This window comes from Triturus cristatus, chromosome 6, assembly GCF_964204655.1.
Source record: "Triturus cristatus chromosome 6, aTriCri1.1, whole genome shotgun sequence".
Lineage (NCBI taxonomy): Eukaryota > Metazoa > Chordata > Amphibia > Caudata > Salamandridae > Triturus > Triturus cristatus.
The window spans coordinates 1835106070-1835126392 of NC_140589.1; the positions used below are offsets into that span (position 1 = coordinate 1835106070).

Here is a 20323-nt window from a genome sequence, read left to right on the forward strand (position 1 = left end):
ATGTACATCGGATAATGAGCTTGTGGGCCAGTTGGGTATTGCAAGCTATTTGAGCTCCTTTGTTCTGACCAGGGAGTGCTGGCAGATGGCCTTAGCACCTAGCGCCAAGGTGAAATCCGCCTCTAGGCCAGAGGGGATATTTTAATTTAGACTACTGGCCTTTGGGTTGAAAAATGCTCCTTCAAGTTTCCAACGATTGGCGAATTACGTTCTCTCAGGGCTCAAAGAATTCTGTGTTATGACTTTAGCAATTCATGGGAGAACAACCTGAAGCACATCAAATAAGTTTTGGCCAATAAACAGGGGCTAAAAATGACCATCCTGGCATCTAAGTGCCAGATGGGGCAGTGCGCTGTAGTCTACCTTTTGGCATCAGGTGGCTAACGGGAAGATTCACCTGTTGGATGCTAAGATTCAGTCTGCCCTTGAGTGGAGGTGCCCACCACCCAGACTGAAGTGAGCACCTTTTTATGATTCACTGATTACTACAGGAACTTTGTAGCAAACTATGAAACTCCTTTGATGGCTTTGACAGCGGAGAAGCTGCCCAAGAAGGTGATTTGGATTGAGGAGTGTCTGGAAGCTTTTGGTGAGAACAATAAGCAATACACTTGTACTGAAGGTTCCAGACTACAGCCAACACTTCATTGTACAGACAGATGCCTTGGACAAAAGAGTTGGTGTGGTACTGGCTCAGCTTGATGACAAAGGGTGAAATAAGGTTCCAGGTGGTCTGATCTGAGAAGAGTCTGTTTGGGTGGGATTGTCCCTTGCCTGATAGTCATGCTGCCTGCCCTGAGTGCTCAACTGCAAGTATATTCTGTTTTTTGGCTCAGACCCATGTTAATCTAGCAAGTGCACAAAGGCCTGTCCCTTGATGTGAGTATGGCCCTGGACATGTCCTGGACCTGCGTGGCAAGCGAGTTTTCTATTGTGACAGGAGGCTAATTTCCCTGTCACAGGGTTGAAGCATGTAGCGTGGTGATAGCAGTATACTATATTTTAGCAATCGTAGTGTGACCAAACCATTTTTATCCATGTCACAAGAGTGCTGGCCTACTGGCCCAGTTATGTAAAGTTCCTCTGCTGCAGGAGATCCTTGCGCTAATCTCACAAGTGCATGTGTGTATGTATGTTTATAGTCTGTGTGTTGCACACATTGTGCTTGTCTGAGCGAACCAGAGTGAAGAAGGCCTGTGTGGTCCATTTTAGAAGCCCCTGGCCTGTTCATGTGCGAGGTGACGTTGCTTTCCCCAGTCAGTGGAAAATGTATTGCTGACATTCCTGAGACTGGAGGGAAGGAACCTAAAGGTGGAAGTGGGAAAGAGGAGACTGACTCCTCTTACAAATTTAATAAGGATGTTTTGCTGCTGATTCGTCTCAGAGTCCTGCCATTTGGTGGATGGTGGCGGTGATCGATGGACTGGAATCCCTGTTCTTCAGCATGCTAAGAGTCGTTTAGAAAAGGTCAAACTTACGTCAGTCTTGGTGCTGCATGGAGAGACCAGAGTACATGTCGCTGGTGTCCATGAAGAACCAGGACCTCCCTAATTGATGCTCAGCTGTCACCTCAATCAGGTTAAACGTATACTTTTCCGGAACAAAGTCTTCGGCAAAGTGTTGTACTTGCCAAACTCGTGTCTCAAGTGCAGCCCATATCGGGCCTCATTTCAAGACATTCAGTCTCCTTGTCCCAAGGGCTCCAATGACAAAAACTAGGATATATTTGGGAGACTAATAATTATCGTCCAGAGACTTTAAGATTGTCACCTGAGAAAACTGCTTATTCCCTATCTTGTGAGCCAGATTAAAGAACTGATGGTCAATGATGAGAGTGTGCTTCAGAGGAAAGCTGATGTGTCCGCCAATGCATACATGTCCTCACTCAATAATGGGTGCCATGGCTTTGATGTAACATGCAGTGTGTAAAACCATAATTACAGGACCCTTGGAATGTATTTCTATTTAGGTTAGGAGCGGGCGATCTTGTGTAGAGCATTCACGTGTTCAACATTGGTATCTCCCTCCAGTGGAGTCAAGCCACCATAGAATGGAATCTGAGCCTGTGCATCCTCCCACACCTGTATTTACTGTACCCTGTAGGAAGTTGTGTAAAGTTCTGTGGTCACGGCCCTCTGCTAACGGTCCACCATATGGTGTGTTTTGCACTTATATTGCTCTGTAGGATGACATTGCTGAATTATCTGGCACGGAAAGGGAAGGACTCGGGCCTTGTTGCAGCGGTCGCCTTTTCAGTCGTGTGGAATACATTAGAATCCAGCTCGTCCTTGGAAGAGCCGCTCAACTTCTTTTTGTTTAATCAACGCCTTACATACAGCCTATGCAAAGCCATCAACAGGTACATGATGTTCGTATGTGACTGTGTATGTGTTTTGCCTTTCTATTCCTCGCCATCCGATATATGGAGGTCATGTTGCTCTGTGCTTTTGCAGTACATCAGGTTTGCATCTTCTCTCCTCTGTGTTCCCACACATACAGTGTATGTGGAATGGGTTTTGCTTAGGCTCTGTGTAGAATGTTAAGTTTGACATGAGTGAGTTCTCTCATCTATGTTCCTAGTCATTTAGTATGTAGTTGTAGACTGATGCCTGATCTATGTATGTACAGAAAGTGGTGTCTTCTCATTTCTGTAATTGTTTGTTGTTTCACGCCTGCTGAGGTTGTTGATGTGAGTGTGACATAGCCTGGCGGCAATTTTGGGCTTGCTTGTTCCATAAATACTAGGGAGCTCACGTGGGGAACAGCATCACCCACACTTGGGTCTGGGTGATGCATTATGCTTTGAAGGTGAAGGAGGCTTGCAGAGGGAGCCAGTGTTCTTTGAGGGTGGGTGAGATTCTCTCAAACTTCCTTAGATTCTGGTCAGCCTGGCAGCTGAATTAAGAATACTCTTCTAGGGCCGGGTGTGATTCGCACACTCTGGTGAGCATTGTACTTCACCTGTTAGGTGAGATAGGACCAGGGCTTGCTCAGCTGTTCTTAAGTCACCTTCATGGAGAAAAACGTGCACTTTGCAGAGCATAGTGAGTTGATTCCAAGTGGTTTGTGTCTTTTTTTTAGATGTGCATTCTGATCCTGAGAGTGCTGTTGATGTAGAACGTTGGAGATATGATGTAGAGGAACAGCTGGGAGGTGGAATTGTCGAGGTTCATTGCTGAAAGCTCTTTCTGCACACGCTTGTTTGTTTTCATTGACAATTAGAACAAACTCTTAGCTTGATTTAGGGTTTGGCGGTCGGGTTACTCTGTCACAACATGACGGATATCTCATTCACCTTTTTACAAGTGCCGTAGGGTATAATGCAGTAATAAGGCGGGCGGGATAACCATTCACGTTTGTGATAGAGTAACCCGTCTGTCAAGCTATAAATCAAGTCCTCTGTCTGAAAAGGAATTTCAAATGTGACTTTAATATACGGACCTGGATGGAAGTGAAGGTACATTGGATCCAGATACTTTTATTTTCCTCGTGTTACCTGTAGGTACAGTTGTGTGTTGACTTTTACTGATGGATCTTGATGTTGTTCTTGTCCGACATTAGAATTCCCAAGGTTTCCATTTAGAGGTTACGAGAGATGGGATGTGTCATGGGGATCTACAAAGGAGACAGAGAGGCAGTACCATCCTAAAGTGCTTATTTATTTGAGAAGGGATTCCTTCGAAGCACAAAACAGCCGGCCAAACCAACATGCGCACTTTACAGTGCCCAGCACTCCTCCTCTACCAAGGTCTGCTCACATGGGGTTAGCAAACCAGTGGAAAATAAAATTATAATATTGTTTTATCATTTTATTTTTTGCTGACTGACATTGACAAGTGGGGTCTCACTCCTCCGCTGTTACGGAGGAGCCGCCCCTGGATGGATTTGGATATCTTCTTTAATTAAATTTGTTTTCATCTTCTAGACACAGAAAAGTCATGGAAAGCAAAGTGGACGTGGACCATGTGCTGAAGGTAAGAGCTGGAAGCCCTCATCCTTCTCTCCAATTATCAATGAGTTATGCATCCATTCATATAGCATCTCGAAGAGTTGCCATCTCTGTACGTTCATTTTATCTTTAACTGCTTCACTCTCCATTTTCACACATTCTTTTCACCCAGTGCTGTTGTCTTCCAAATATCTTTCAAAACCTTTCCTCACTATGTACTTTACCTTGATTCGGCCCCTACCCAGAATCTATTTTAACACCCACTTTTCTCACTTTGTGTCTCCCCCTCACACTGCCATTCCTCTCCCTGTCTAAAATCTTTGTATGCCCTTTTACTCACTGTTAGACCTCTTCACAAAGGTACATTTGGTTGTAAATGTACATTTAAGGTCAAATGTACCTATTTTGATCAGTGGCGGCTCCTCTGCTAGGGCGGAGGAGCGCCACCCCACTGCTTTCTCGCAGTGCGAGAAGAAAAAACAAAATGTTAATGACTTTTAGTTATTACCATTTTATGTTTCCTTTGCGGGTGAGCGGGGTTGCTCTGCTAACGGAGCAGGGCAGGGCAGGAGTGGTTGGCCCACTCCGAAGTGCGCAATGACTGTTTAGTCTGCCCTCCCGGGCCGACCAAACCAGTCATGAGCACTTTCCCCTTCTTCATGCAGGCTGCATTACAACCTGCATGGAGAACATGCCCACCCCTCCAGCCCCTGGCTGAGTGTTGTGTCAGGGTGCTCAGACAAATCACATCACTGCATTGCAGCGTTGTGATTGGTTTAGGGGAGGGAGCCTGTATTTTGTATTTGTATTTGTACTTGTATAGCGCACTGCCACCCCCAACGGGGGCATCCTGGCGCTTTTACTCATACCGCTGTGGAACCCTTCCTGGCTTTCCATGTGAGGTGTCCACTCCTGGGCACCCCCATGGTGAGGCCAGGCATCCCAGCGCTGTTGGGGCCGTTGTGGAGATTAAGCAAGCTATTGCCCAGAGTTGCAGCGTGGGACCCATGATTAGAATAGGCACTGAGGCGAGAATATCCGGTCCGCGGAATTTATAGCCCGAGACCCTGCCGTGACGGGAATCGAACCCTGGTCCCGGACCAGTGCTCTGCATCGAGGTCTGCCACTCTAACCATTGAGCCACACTTCTCCACGGCCTGGCTGCCTACTTCCTATAGAAGCGGAGAAAAGGCGGGACCAGTCCCCTCCACCCCCCCACCTCCCCTCCCTCCTGCAAGCCATGCCGGACGCAACTGCCCTGAGGGCTAGTGAGCCACAAGTCATATGATTTCGTGTGCTGCCCTGCCTCACTTAGCCAGGGCATAGTTGAGGAGTTCATAGGAGTCTCCAGATAGAACTGGGTCCCAGTCAGAGTGGGGCTCAGGGTCCTACTCCACTGTTTTAAACTATTTTTGCCGTATTTTGGATCTCTATTAAAAAATTATTCTCCCTCTTGACAAATTCAAGGTGTTACTTTGTAACCGATCCTTGTCATTCACCCTAAGGGATCTGGCTGTGTCCCATGTATTCTTAGGGTGACTTCTACTGCAGGGTAGTCATCTGCCATTCCAGCCACAGTTCAGGTTCTGCCTCATCTGGGAGGCTCTCTCTGACGAGGTGGACCTGGGAGGTCACAGGGTAGATGTATGCTGCGCACTTTTAGCTCATGCTACGCTTTTGGGTTCAAGGTTGCAACATAGCGTGATTCCCAGCAAAGAACATTCAGAAAGAGTCGAATAACGTCAAAAATACATAGTATTTGAACTTCTTTCTGTTTCAAGCCCCATCATGTGGTTTTAGCACCTGTTTTATTGCTGTCTCTTTCTTTCACTTTCTCAAGTCTCACTCCCTCTTTTCTTGACAAATGTTGTTCTCTTCTCGGCCTCCTGTTTTTTTTTTCACTTGGTCTTTCCGTTTAACGGTTACATTCTGTAATTATTCACCTTCCTTGGATAGTGATTTTCTGTCTCACCTGTGTTTGGCTCTGACATTGTGCAGTATTTCTCTCTCACACGCCCTTTTCGCTCTTCATGTATCGCTCACATCCACATTTGTCTTTGTTTCAGGCACGGTCCATCAGGGAGTTCGATGAGCGCTATACCTCTGTAGTGTTTGGGTACAAGACCTGTGAGGAGTATTATCAGGAAGCCAGTCCTGACTACAAGCTCAGTGCAATCTCCGTACCCCTCCTCTGTCTGAATGCTAGCGATGACCCCTTCTCACCGTGCCACAGTGAGTACTCGAGGCCCAGAGAGTAAGCATGGGGTGTAGTGGTACTGATCCATGTGTCGCGGGTTAGTTGGTATTGCTACACACCATGCAGCCCCATATAGAGTCAATGTTTCTAGATTAATTACAGAAAAACACATTTGCTACTTAAAAGGTAATGGTTTCCAAGCTTTTCTAACAGTAGTTCTCCATAGCAAAGTTTGTACTAAAAGAATTGAATCACTTTTGGACATTGGCCGATAACCCCAAGGCCCAAACTGTTGAAAAGAGGGTCCATACACCTTGAAGATAATAAAGGTATTTTATTGAACGACGAAAAGCAGCCACCAGCAAGGGCCGATCCCACAAGCAACTGCCTCGATGAAAATTCTTTCTACTTTAAAACACACCAGTTCCAGAATGGAACTGGATTGCACAACCAACCTAAAGTACAACACAAAACTTTAAAGTGAGGGGGGGTCACCTCTTTATCACATGAAGCTCATCCTCACTGTACATGCTTTTCTCAGTGATGCTAGTAATATTTAACGATTTTCCTATCGTTGGCATTAGGCCCTGCGGACTCACAACTTACTGTGTGCAAAACTAAAGGGAAAGCCAGAGAAAATCCGGACAAGAATGCTAAAGCAGGTGTGGGACAGAAAGACAGCAGTGCAAAACTAGACACAAAAAAGAGACCACAAAAGGTTTCAGATAGTCAATAAGGTGGAGCTAGCGACCAGCGGTGTAACAGTACTTGAGGGGACCCCGCCGTACTCCTGTTATACTGAATGCACCATCCCCATGCATCCTGCCCCGCACTATCTCTAGAATATATTATATTTTTTTACAAATGTACCTTAAAAGCAGTTATCTAATGTAATGACAACCTAGGATCCTAGAAAAATGCTTCCATGTAAGTCCGTTTTGCATTACATAACAAACGTACCCTGCTTGAGAGGTCTTGCTGTCCAGAGAGGGGAGCCTTCCAGGCCTGCAGTCAGTAGAAGATTCATGTCTCAACCTAGAATGAAGATAAAGATGCCTGGCCATCATCTTCTGGTATCATCCTGAGGAGGAGAAGTGCTTCGCTAGAGTCACGCTGTCTTTGGTATACAACCTGAGGGCGCCCAGGAAACCCATTGAACACTGGAACGCTTCACGCCCTCCCAGGGCATGAAACACTATATGCTCCTGGACCATCCAGAAAAGGCTGTAGACCGCTCAAGGAGTATGGAAAGTGCTACATAAATACCAAACCAATTCAATACAACTCTAGTGGTGAGAAGGAGTTACATTGTGAGAGCTCAACTAAAGTTTGAGAACTCAGAGTGAGTTGCATTAGAACACAATTAAATCTGGAGTGCTTTCAAAAGATAACTATATGCAGGTCAATAAATCTGGCAGGATGCAGGTCAATAAATCTGGCAGGACACGAGAGCAGGCTTTTGAGAATGCAGCAGGCTACATCATTTTAAGGACATCAATAGAGCGTTTACACTTCTTCTTACCTTACAGTGATCATACACTGTTTATTATATCAGCATTGACCGGTACAGAGCTAAAAAAAAGAAAATCCCCTCTCCGAGTTTTCCATCTCCTGCCCCCACTTCACCTGTTATCTACCACACCTCCACATGGGGGCAACAGCAACAAAAAAAAAGGAAGCTAAAGGAAGTCAGCAGCCAACTGCTCTCTGCTGCTTTCCAAGAAAAGGGTAAATGGAAAGGCATCAGAAATGTCAGAAGATGTAAGAGAAAGCAGTAAGCTTTGAGCCTCTCCTTGTGCCTTATGTGCTTGGTCCCCATCCTGTGACAGATGTCTCACCTGTCCACCAGGCTCTATCCGGGCCTTGCCTCCCTGGTCCGGGTCTACTTCACAGTGCATCTGGGGTGGAGGGGTCACCTGTTATTGAGAGTCCCACAGCACATGCACAGCACTCGTCCAGACTCGACTGCTGCGAATGCAATGTTGATGTTTTACTTACAGCAGTGGACCAGGTTAGGTTGTGGGGCCCCCAAACTCTGGTGTGGTAGCCCACAGCACTGGGAGGGGGGGGAAGGGGGGGGGGGTGAGTTGCCAGACCCTAAGGCCCCTGCTAGAAACATCACAGTGGACTGGAAAGTTGATGGTGTTAACCTCTGGACACCCAGAGACACCAATATTAAGCAAAAGGTTTACTATTAACAGGGCATACAGTTGGTCTGACCTCCATCATATAACTGCAAAACTGTACAGAAAAAAAACTTAAGCTAGGAATCACACAAGGATTCTACTGCATTGGAATACCACCTATAAGAAACATGCATTGCCCACCAGCCTGGCCAATAACTCCAGTACAGGTGAAACCATCTGGAATGGTTCCTATGCATAGAAGCAATTCGTGAATTGCTAACCCCAGATAATGGAGTGGTTTTACAGGAGCGTTTTTTAATGGACCTGAAGCTCACCCTTCATTGTACACGAGTTCCTTTGCATCATTTTCTCAATGTTGGCATGCATACACTCTTTTTGCGCTCCGTCCCAATTGCGCAAGTTTAAAGTTCATCAAAGAGTAGTGATACGCAGTTTTCCGAATCACAGAAGAGTTGCACAGCCGGGTACACATTTGTGAATCAAGTAAACACGTAATCAGTAGTGTAGCAAAAGTTTATCCCTTTATTTCCAAAGTTTCATAACTCTTGTCCGTCACGTCAAAGATTCAAATTTCCATTATTTCAAGCATTTATTTGCACAAGAATTGCCCATCCGGGCCTATTCACAGGCATGTATGAGAAACTTGATTCCTCCGTCTTAATAAATCCACCCAATGCATTTCGGTCATTCATTGACCTTCATCAGGGGTATCTATAATAATTAAAAATATGCATCAACTTTATAATGATCTTATACAGCAGATACTACTGAAACTCTACCCCACTATTTATCCTGCCTCCCTACAACCCACACATTATAAACACCCCTAAACTACTGTGAAAAAACATTTCCATCCCGAGTTTTTACCGGCAATTTTCGTACACTCTGAAGTCACGTGATTTGCTTACTCCCCCCTCCCAACCTACTTATGATTTATGTTATTATGGATTTTCAAATAGAGAACGTATATATTTTGAATACACGGGGGAATAATGAGCATTTAAATTAAGGTGTATTTTTTAACGTAGGTTGGGAGGGGGGGGAGTAAGCAAATCACGTGACTTCAGTTGTGCACAGGTGGGGAAGGAAACGCCCGATTTAAAAACAGTTACGTTGAGCGATTTAGCTCAGAAAGGTGATTTAACTGAACTGGTGCAGTCACACTGTTTAGGAGAGCGTACGAAAATTGCCGGTAAAAACTCGGGATGGAAATGTTTTTTCACAGTAGTTTAGGGGTGTTTCTAATGTGTGGGTTGTAGGGAGGCAGGATAAATAGTGGGGTAGAGTTTCAGTAGTATCGGGAATGGAGTGTAGCACTTATGTCATAGGTGCCGATCACGATCCGGCAAAAACCGGGTACGAACCGTCGGACGGAGCATATTCTCCGTCCGACGCGTACCCGGTCGTCAAAATATACAAACATGGAATTACGATTCGCACGGGTACACCATTACCGTACGAATCGTAAAAAAGACCGACCGAACAAAAAACACCTACCAATGCGATCCGGGAAAGCGCCGACCTGACGTCGGGACGCACGCAGCCAGCCATTCACGACCCAGGAATCACGATTCGCACCGACGTCACCCCGCACGGTGAATATTTTGCGGCAGCCAAAAACTGCCGGGAAATCAGGACGACGCGAACAAGGACCACCAGTACGCGACGGACAGACGGCGACGCGAACAAGGAGGACCAGTACGTGACGGACACACAGGACGACGCCACCAAGGAGGACCCGTACGCGACAGGACGACGCGATCAAGGAGGACCCGTACGCGACAGGACGACGCGAGCAAGGAGTACCAGTACGCGACGGACAGACATGGACCCGAACCTACGAGTCATCCCTGCCCTCATAGCAGTACACCTCCTCTACAGGTTACGACGCAGACGCCGCAGAAGGTCAGAATAACTAAGGGAGGGGGGAAAGTGGGGTGGGGTGGGGGTGGCACGACCAGGGCAGGCCACAAAACAACCACATGAGTGACACACTACACATGGCCTGGACATACCTGACTCCCATGCCCTGGTCACCACGAGGGGGTGGGGGCGTGTCCTGATAATCCAGCGACCGCCACAACGGAAGTCCGTCACCACGCGAACCGGCAACACAACCAGACAGGTACGTCCCGTACCCACGCCTGAAGAGCGTGGGTACGAGTCGGACCACGCCCACACACGTCACCCCAACAATGGCGGGACGGATCGCACCCACGTGGCAAAGGCCTGGGTACGGGCCGCACAAACATCACATAGCGTGGGGACGGATATGTACGGACCCTACCCCCACCCCGTATGCAAGGAGCGTACCCCCCAGCCCAACAGTGTAAGTACGACCCGTACCCCCACCCGCGGACGTACGGAGCGTACCCCCAGCCCAACAGTGTAAGTACGACCCGTACCCCCACCCGCGTATGCATGGAGCGTACCCCCCATGCCAACAGTGTAAGTACGACTCGAACCCCCACCCGCGGACGTACGGAGCGTACCCCCAGCCCAACAGTGTAAGTACGACCCGTACCCCCACCCGCGGACGCACGGAGCGTACCCCCAGCCCAACAGTGTAAGTACGACCCGTACCCCCACCCGCGGACGCACGGAGCGTACCCCCAGCCCAACAGTGTAAGTACGACCCGTACCCCCACCCGCGGACGCACGGAGCGTACCCCCAGCCCAACAGTGTAAGTACGACCCGTACCCCCACCCGCGGACGTACGGAGCGTACCCCCAGCCCAACAGTGTAAGTACGACCCGTACCCCCACCCGCGGACGCACGGAGCGTACCCCCAGCCCAACAGTGTAAGTACGACCCGTACCCCCACCCGCGGACGCACGGAGCGTACCCCCAGCCCAACAGTGTAAGTACGACCCGTACCCCCACCCGCGGACGTACGGAGCGTACCCCCAGCCCAACAGTGTAAGTACGACCCGTACCCCCACCCGCGGACGTACGGAGCGTACCCCCAGCCCAACAGTGTAAGTACGACCCGTACCCCCACCCGCGGACGCACGGAGCGTACCCCCAGCCCAACAGTGTAAGTACGACCCGTACCCCCACCCGCGGACGCACGGAGCGTACCCCCAGCCCAACAGTGTAAGTACGACCCGTACCCCCACCCGCGGACGCACGGAGCGTACCCCCAGCCCAACAGTGTAAGTACGACCCGTACCCCCACCCGCGGACGCACGGAGCGTACCCCCAGCCCAACAGTGTAAGTACGACCCGTACCCCCACCCGCGGACGTACGGAGCGTACCCCCAGCCCAACAGTGTAAGTACGACCCGTACCCCCACCCGCGGACGCACGGAGCGTACCCCCAGCCCAACAGTGTAAGTACGACCCGTACCCCCACCCGCGGACGCACGGAGCGTACCCCCAGCCCAACAGTGTAAGTACGACCCGTACCCCCACCCGCGGACGTACGGAGCGTACCCCCAGCCCAACAGTGTAAGTACGACCCGTACCCCCACCCGCGGACGCACGGAGCGTACCCCCAGCCCAACAGTGTAAGTACGACCCGTACCCCCACCCGCGGACGCACGGAGCGTACCCCCAGCCCAACAGTGTAAGTACGACCCGTACCCCCACCCGCGGACGTACGGAGCGTACCCCCACCACACCAGTGTCAGTAGACTCGTACCCTCACCTCTAATGCAGTGTGCGTAACCCCACCGTGCATGTGCCAAGCGCACATATCCAGAAATCGGAGGTGTGTGTGCAGAGTCCACCCAGCAGTGCCCTGAGACAGGAGGGGTGGGTGCCCATCACTCCCAGCAGTGCCCAGAGACAGGAGGGGTGTGTGCAGAGTCCTCCCAGCAGTGCCCTGAGACAGGAGGGGTGTAACACATGTGTGTGATGCCACAATTACCCACATCCATACTGCCTACAAGGGAACATGTCCCCATGAACTCATGTCAACTGACTCCACACACAAGTACAGTGATCACCAAGGATGCCACGATTGTTGCAGGTGGAGACATGGCCATGCATGCATGGCCAAAGTAGAAGGGCTCCGTCACACACACAGCTCATGTAGACACAGCTCTGCGCTAAACATTGGGAACACCCTGCAGGGAAGAAACTGGGTACACAGAGGAAGGAATACACCCTGGGACAATTGAACCATGCAGTAACTGCTGACATGACCTAAGGAAGTTAGCCAACACCTTGTGATGGCACACAGATCCTAGGGTGGCCCCAAAGAGCAGAACACTACTACAAATCCCACACACCCAAAGCCTTAAACACCACCCAAAACAATGTAGCAGCCCCACCAACACCAATACCACCATAGCAGGAGTGTGATAATGAAAAAAAAAATAAAGCTTTAATCAGCATGAGCACAATGTCCGTGGATCAACGGCAGTTCAAAGTCAACAAAGGCCATAGGGCAGTCAATTATTCCCAGCTGCATGGGGGACACAGTGGGATGTGTGTCCCCTACCTTGCCTGCACAGTCAAATGCCATCGTCTTCCATACTGGTGAGGGCATCAGGGGGGGGGGGAAGCAACAGGCACCGCAGGGACATCAGGGCAAAGGGGCGGTGTTGTGGGTGCAGGGATGGAGGACTCAACCACAGGGGGTGTGTCATGGCCAAAGGCGGAGGCCAGGATGGCACTACACACCTTAGCAAGGTCCTCCAGGGAGTCCCCTGCACCCGAAGTGACCTCAGGCCCCAAGGAGGGGGGGGGTTCAGAGGGATGGGTTGCAGCGCCACCGGGGGAGGGTGGAGACAGGGGGGGAGACTCAACCACCCTGACCGAGGACTTCCTTGACCGCTTGCGTGGTGGCGTAACTGTGGGGCTCAGGGACAGAGCGGCCATGAAGGAGTCCTTGGGGGAGATGTGGCCAGGAGAGCTGAGGGGAGGGGATTTGGAGGGAGTGGATTGTGTGGAATGCGGACTCCCACTCTGGCTGCGTGTCACACGTTTGCCCCCCGACCCAGTGGGTGTGCCTATCTCACCCTGTGTGTGCGTGTCAGGAGGAGTGCGGTGGACCTTCCCTGCTGGTGTGGTGCCTGTGTCTGTTGTGGTGGGTGCATGCCGACGTCTGGGTGTACGTGGGACAGGCATGGAAGTGGGAAGTGTGGATGGGGCAGGGGTAGGTGGGGGGAGGTCGCGCTGCAGGAGACCCACTGCTGCAGTCAGTGTGGAGTCTAGGGACCTCAGCAAGTTGCGTTGGTCAGCCTGCAAAGAATGAATGCCCTCCAAGAATGCCTCGATGTTGGTGAGGGTTTTCCCGTGGGAATGGAGGACATTCAGGATCGCAGCCTGACCAACCTGCATTTGCCGCTGGATGTCCATGGACTCAGCATTGGCGGCAGCAGTGGAGACAGGGGCAGGGGGTGCGGTGCCTGGCAGGAAGGAGACATGCGGTGACCGGGCACGCTGGGAAGGGACACGAGCAAGTGGGAGGCGGTTGGTGGGAACTGAGGGGGCGGTGGCAGGTGTTGTTCCACTGTCAGCTGCTGGTGCAGCCTCCGCCAACCCTGAGACATCCTCCTCGGACCTGTCAGCTTCGTAGTCTGATGTGCCAATCGACAGGTCCTCGGCCACACTATCCTCCGCCTCTGTCCCACTCGATGTGCCAGCCCCGATGTCACGGCTGCCACTGGTGCTCGGTCCCTCCGCCTGGTCCGTGTCCATGTCTCCCTCTGTGTCCCCCGACGATGCTGTGGGCAGGGTGGAGAGACAGAAATTAATCAGACACCTGTACACATCTGTCACATGAGTCCAATCTACATAGTCAACATTGCATAGCCTGAAGAGGCAGATCCCTAACATCTGCAAAACAAGGTACCGATGTAGGGCATGAAACACAGTTGGTTGAGCCACCATGCCACTGAAATACCATGGAGAGCATGAGACAATAGCTGATGACAGGAAACGGAGTCTGACATAGCACCCAGGCCCTGGGGACAATCCTGCACTGCCTCTGCACCACACAGCGTTTGTGAAAATACCTATGACCAGGGACAATATCCATGAACTTGAGACACATGCTGCATAGGTAATGCTGCAAACATGCCCAGCATAACTCGGTCACTGCACCTTGCGTGTGTGTCCAGTAACATCACACACTGTCCAGACCCAGCAATTAGGAATCAGGATTTGACACATAGGCATTGCCCGCCCCAAGCAACCCCCACACGATGCTAATTGCTGAGACACAGGTGGCACCAACATCTCATAGTCTGGGTGATAAACACAGTGGCAGGCAAAAGGCAAGATTGGACGCAAAACAGCAAAGGTGCGCCTGTACAAATAATGAGGTACCAGTGCCCATCCTCAGATGAGTATAACAAGACACACAGGCACTGGCAACTGTGAGTATGAAGAGGGACAATCAGGTCAGGCTGCACAGTGGACACCTGTACATAATAGCACGTCTATATACATGGTGACAGGGGACAATGGCACAGAGCACAACCTACGCTGTAGACAGTGAGAGTGTCCACGTTGATGATGACACAAACAACACTGAGGATAAGGTGCCCCAGGGGACAGTATTGGGCACGCAACTACATGCTACTGAATGGCTGAATGGGAATGACTGCTACACACGTCACCATCCCTGCACTATGCGTAGCGCACACTCATGCACATCATGGCACAGGCCACTACATAGGACATGCGCGCTGTAAGGCATGACACATGAGAGACCAACTCCCATGTCTGGAGCCAGCATCAGTGCCAACTGACATGGAACCCACATGCAGTGAACTTGACAGTTCACAGGCAAGGTCCCACAACCTGTTACCCACCACCACCACCCATGATGCTACAGTCATTGTTCTCGTGGACAAAGCGCCAGCCTACATTACCTTGTGAAGGAGTGACTACACACAGACCAGGGAACACATTGCAAGGAGGGGAAGGGTGGCAGGGGCGCAGCGCTACACTTGGGCAAACTGGATGGGCACAGCACCTTTAAACCCTGCCAGTGAATTAATGCCACTGTGCCCTTACAAATGCCGGTGACACACAACAAACGCACATGTACCTACCCCCTTCCGCCTGCTGCATCGCCTGTAAGCGCCTCTCCAGGTCTGGAAAGACCACCGGCAGCACACGCCTGTGGAGGTGGGTCAGACGGCGGCGGCCGCGGTTCTTGTGGCTCTCAGGTGAGTCCCCCAGCAGGAGCCGTGCAATCCTCCGCGTCCAGCACCGGATATCCTGCCAGCGTTTCCTCACCTGGGACAGGCTCCGCCTCCGACCATCCACACGCCTCACGGCACTGACGGCGGTCAGCCAGATCTGCTCCTTGGCAGAGGCGCCTACCTGTGAGGAAGTACAAGTGACACCACATCAATACACCAGCCACATGTCACAGAGAGACATATGTGAACATAATAGCTGGTTACTACATGGCATGTAATGCAGCCAACGCATTGCACCTCTGTCATAGGGACATCATCCTCTGGTGAGGGAAAAGGCAGTACGTGCCATAGTGGGTACTCAGGTGGAATGATGGCAATGTCACAATCAATGATCAAGGCTCACACTGTGCATCACACCCACCCCTCCTGTCTCAGGGCACTGCTGGGAGGACTCCACACCCACCCCTCCTGTCTCAGGGCACTGCTGTTAGTGATAGGTCCCCACCCCTCCTGTCTCAGGGCACTGCTGGGAGGACTCCACACCCACCCCTCCTGTCTCAGGGCACTGCTGGAAGGACTCCACACCCACCCCTCCTGTCTCAGGGCACTGCTGGAAGGACTCCACACCCACCCCTCCTGTCTCAGGGCACTGCTGTGAGTTATAGGCCCCCACCCCTCCTGTCTCAGGGCACTGCTGGGTGGACTCTGCACACACACCTCCTGTCTCAGGGCACTGCTGGGAGGACTCTGCACACACCCCTCCTGTCTCAGGGCACTGCTGGGAGGACTCCACACCCACCCCTCCTGTCTCAGGGCACTGCTGGAAGGACTCCACACCCACCCCTCCTGTCTCAGGGCACTGCTGGAAGGACTCCACACCCACCCCTCCTGTCTCAGGGCACTGCTGTGAGTTATAGGCCCCCACCCCTCCTGTCTCAGGGCACTGCTGGGTGGACTCTGCACACACACCTCCTGTCTCAGGGCACTGCTGGGAGGACTCTGCACACACCCCTCCTGTCTCAGGGCACTGCTGGGAGGACTCCACACCCACCCCTCCTGTCTCAGGGCACTGCTGGAAGGACTCCACACCCACCCCTCCTGTCTCAGGGCACTGCTGGAAGGACTCCACACCCACCCCTCCTGTCTCAGGGCACTGCTGTGAGTTATAGGCCCCCACCCCTCCTGTCTCAGGGCACTGCTGGGTGGACTCTGCACACACACCTCCTGTCTCAGGGCACTGCTGGGAGGACTCTGCACACACCCCTCCTGTCTCAGGGCACTGCTGGGAGACATCAGGCACCCCCCCCCTGGTACCCCCCCGACAGTACATGGCATGTGTGTCACACCGGGTCACAATGCCTGAAGACACAGTCACAACATAGGGACAGTCTGTGGCAGTGGCCTATGCACTCACCTGATACCCTGGTCGCCCATACAGCATGGGGTACTGTGGGAGGATCACATCCAGCAGAGCCATGTTCTCCTCCAGGGTGAATGGCTGTGTCCTCTCCACAGCCCTTGACATGGTTCCAGGGAATCAGTAGCAGCAGCTTGGTCGACAAATGCAAAGATGTGCAGGCAAGTAATCCCTCATGGGACCTGGCTGCCTTATATGTGGCCTTCTGCCCAGTCTCATGCACAGGAGTACAGAGTGATTGGTCACTCACATTTGCATCCTATGTTTCCACCAATCCCTTCAAACCTAGCAGTCTGTGGGTTCTCTATCGGTTTCATTCTCCTGCATGATGTCAGCCCCACAAACACATTGCAACAAAGTAGAAGAATTCCAACTGACTTCTGCTGTGCACCTTCCAGAACAAAATCGAAATTTGAACCTGGTCGCCATGACAACCAGCATGCATGTAGGCCTTAATACATGTCCCCTATGTAATTAGGAGAATCACACACAGGTACGGTGCGTTTCCGGGCCCTAGGGCACCCCAAATGCATGGCAACGGCCCGTACATGCATGCCTACGTTCAAAATCACTATGGGTCTGCACGCGTATGCGTACACGTAGTGGTACGGACCGTACACACGCATGTACGCTCACTATCACTATGGGTCTGCACGCGTATGCGTACACGTAGTGGTACGGACCGTACAAATGCGTGTACGCTCACTATCACTATGGTTCTGCACGCGTATGCGTACTCGTTGTGGTACGGACCGTACAAATGCCTGTACGCTCACTATCACTATGGGTCTGTGTACCCGTAGTGATAGTGAGCGTACATGCGAGTGTACGGTCCGTACCACTACGTGTACGCATACGCGTGCAGACCCATAGTGATAGTGAGCGTAGATGCGAGTGTACGGTCCGTACCACTACGTGTACGCATACGCGTGCAGACCCATAGTGATAGTGAGCGTAGATGCGAGTGTACGGTCCGTACCACTACGTGTACGCATACGCGTGCAGAACCATAGTGATAGTGAGCGTAGATGCGAGTGTACGGTCCGTACCACAACGAGTACGCATACGCGTGCAGACCCATAGTGAGAGGGCCGTACACTCGCATGTACGCTCACTATCACTATGGTTCTGCACGCGTATGCGTACTCGTTGTGGTACGGACCGTACAAATGCGTGTACGCTCACTATCATTATGGTTCTGCACGCGTATGCGTACTCGTTGTGGTACGGACCGTACAAATGCCTGTACGCTCACTATCACTATGGGTCTGCACGCGTATGCGTACTCGTTGTGGTACGGACCGTACAAATGCCTGTACGCTCGCCATCACGATGGGTACACATACGGCAGCACTCCCACAGTGATTGGGGAACATACACAGGCCCTCTTAGCAGCAGTACGCCGGTTTGTACACATCACTGTGGTGATAGTCGACACACAGGTAGGAATAGGGCGGACATACTTGTCCATGGATGGACATACTTGTCCAGGAATGGACATCAAGGCATCGTCTGTGCATTACTACATGTGTGGGGCACAGGTGTGACAGGCTGTGATGTGGAACATGCCTCCTGAGTGGAGGAGGCACCAGATGTATGATGAGATGTGTACAGGTGTACTGTGTGAGGGTGCAATGTGTGCCAGGCATGCCCTTGACTCCTTTGACATGTGTGCATGTCGTACTGCGCACTTGGGGTGAGCGTCACTGGCATGGCACGGACACCAACACACGGAAGTGTCCCATGATGGCCGGTACAGGGGTCATGAAACCTGACTTGTCACTACCCACAGTGCACAATGTGACTATGTCATTTATGTGTCCGGGATTTACATCAGGTTGATGTTGTAGCACCCTCAAAAGCTGCAGCCGTTGCAGCAACCAACATGTGTCTGTGTGTAGATTATCATTGCACACTGTTCCGCACACCATGCCACATGTGGTATCTGATGTGAGGTGCACATGTATGCATGGGACACGGAGTAGCGTGACAAGGCCATGTCAGCATCCTCACAAGGAATGTGTGGTGAGTCATGACATGTGCACCTTCATGGCAAGGTGTGTGGGCAGGCCTAGTGTAATGTCATGTGACCTGTGGCTCCGGTGTTCCGCTACCAGTCTCTACAATCGGCATCCTACTTCTGCTGATGTGTGGGTGTATGTCACTTCTGTCTTGCGTCGGGCTGTTCACTTGCACTGGGACACAGCTATTCCCATGGCGTGGCATGGGGAGGTTCTCAATCACCGTGTGTGGCTGGGTCTTGGAAGGAGTGTCACCTTGCATCCATACGTGTCCTGGGCATGTAGCACATGCCTGACTCCCTATGTGGCATGTGTGTATTGGCAGATTTACATGTGCTCAGTAGACATGCGTTGTTCTCGTAGTGCACTCACTCTTCCTTGTCACTTCCAAATTACTGCAGAGCGCCTCCTGTTGCCCGAAGAATTCCAGACTTGGCCACCATGCAGGAGAATGACAGGATCCGGCTCTACCGCTTCACCCAACCGTTGATTCTGGAGCTGACGGCGAGACTGGCACCACACCTGCAACCGCAGCACAGGTATCCTACGGCACTGACACCCCAGCTGAAGGTAATGGCTGCCCTACATTTCCTTGCCACGGGTACCTTCCAATATACCATAGCTCATGTTGGTGGCATGTCCCAGAGCATGTTCAGCGGTGTGCTGCATGATTTCTTGGAGGCCATGTTGATTCACCTGGATGACTTCATCAAGTTCCCAACCCCTGAACAGATGACTGAGGTCAAACGTGGTTTCTATGCCCTGGGAGGGATGCCCCATGTCATTGGGTCCATAGATGGGACACATGTAGGTTTGGTACCACCACACGCACGGGAGGTGGCGTACCGCAATCGGAAGCACTACCACTCCATCAATGCCCTTGTGGTGTGTCTGTCCAACATGGTGATTTCACATGTCTGTGCTCGTTTTCCAGGATCAGCACACGATGCCTACATCATGAGGCGTAGCGGGATGCCTGATATGATGATGCAGCTGCGCAACGAACGTGCATGTGTTGTTGGTGGGTACAGTCTGTCTGTCCTGTATTCTGTTTGGCCGAGCAGCACTACCGCTTCGCCTGTTCTAACGATATCCATGTGCTTTCCATTTAGGGGACGCTGGCTATCCCAACATGCCTTGGCTGCTGACACCTCTCCGCAACCCCATCACGCCGGCCCAGCTCCGCTACAACACCGCCCATGGCCGGACAAGGCGAGTGATAGAGAGGACGTTTGGCATGCTGAAGAGCCGATTCCGGTGCCTCCACAAGACCGGCGGCGCACTCCCATATGCCCCGGCGAAGGTCTGCAAGATCTTCATGGTCTGCTGCATGCTGCACAACATGGCAGTTGAAAGAGCTGTGCCCCTCATCCTGGATCAAGATGACGAGGACCATCCACCCGTGGAGGACGAAGGGCTTGGCAATGGGGCTAGTGATGTGGAGGATGTGGAGCCGCAAGAGGACATCCGGACTCGGCTCATACGCGA

The 20323-nt window shown here is 51.7% G+C and overlaps 1 protein-coding gene across 1 annotated transcript in view; it reads left to right on the forward strand.

Annotated features, from left to right (window-relative positions):
• Window positions 1–20323, forward strand: part of ABHD1 (abhydrolase domain containing 1) — a 72781-nt gene that overhangs the window by 33952 nt on the left and 18506 nt on the right. The window contains exons 6-8 of the mRNA XM_085613258.1: window positions 2186–2359; window positions 3926–3974; window positions 6016–6181. Of these exons, the coding sequence (XP_085469384.1) occupies window positions 2186–2359; window positions 3926–3974; window positions 6016–6181 (389 nt within the window). The remainder of the gene's footprint in view (window positions 1–2185; window positions 2360–3925; window positions 3975–6015; window positions 6182–20323) is intronic.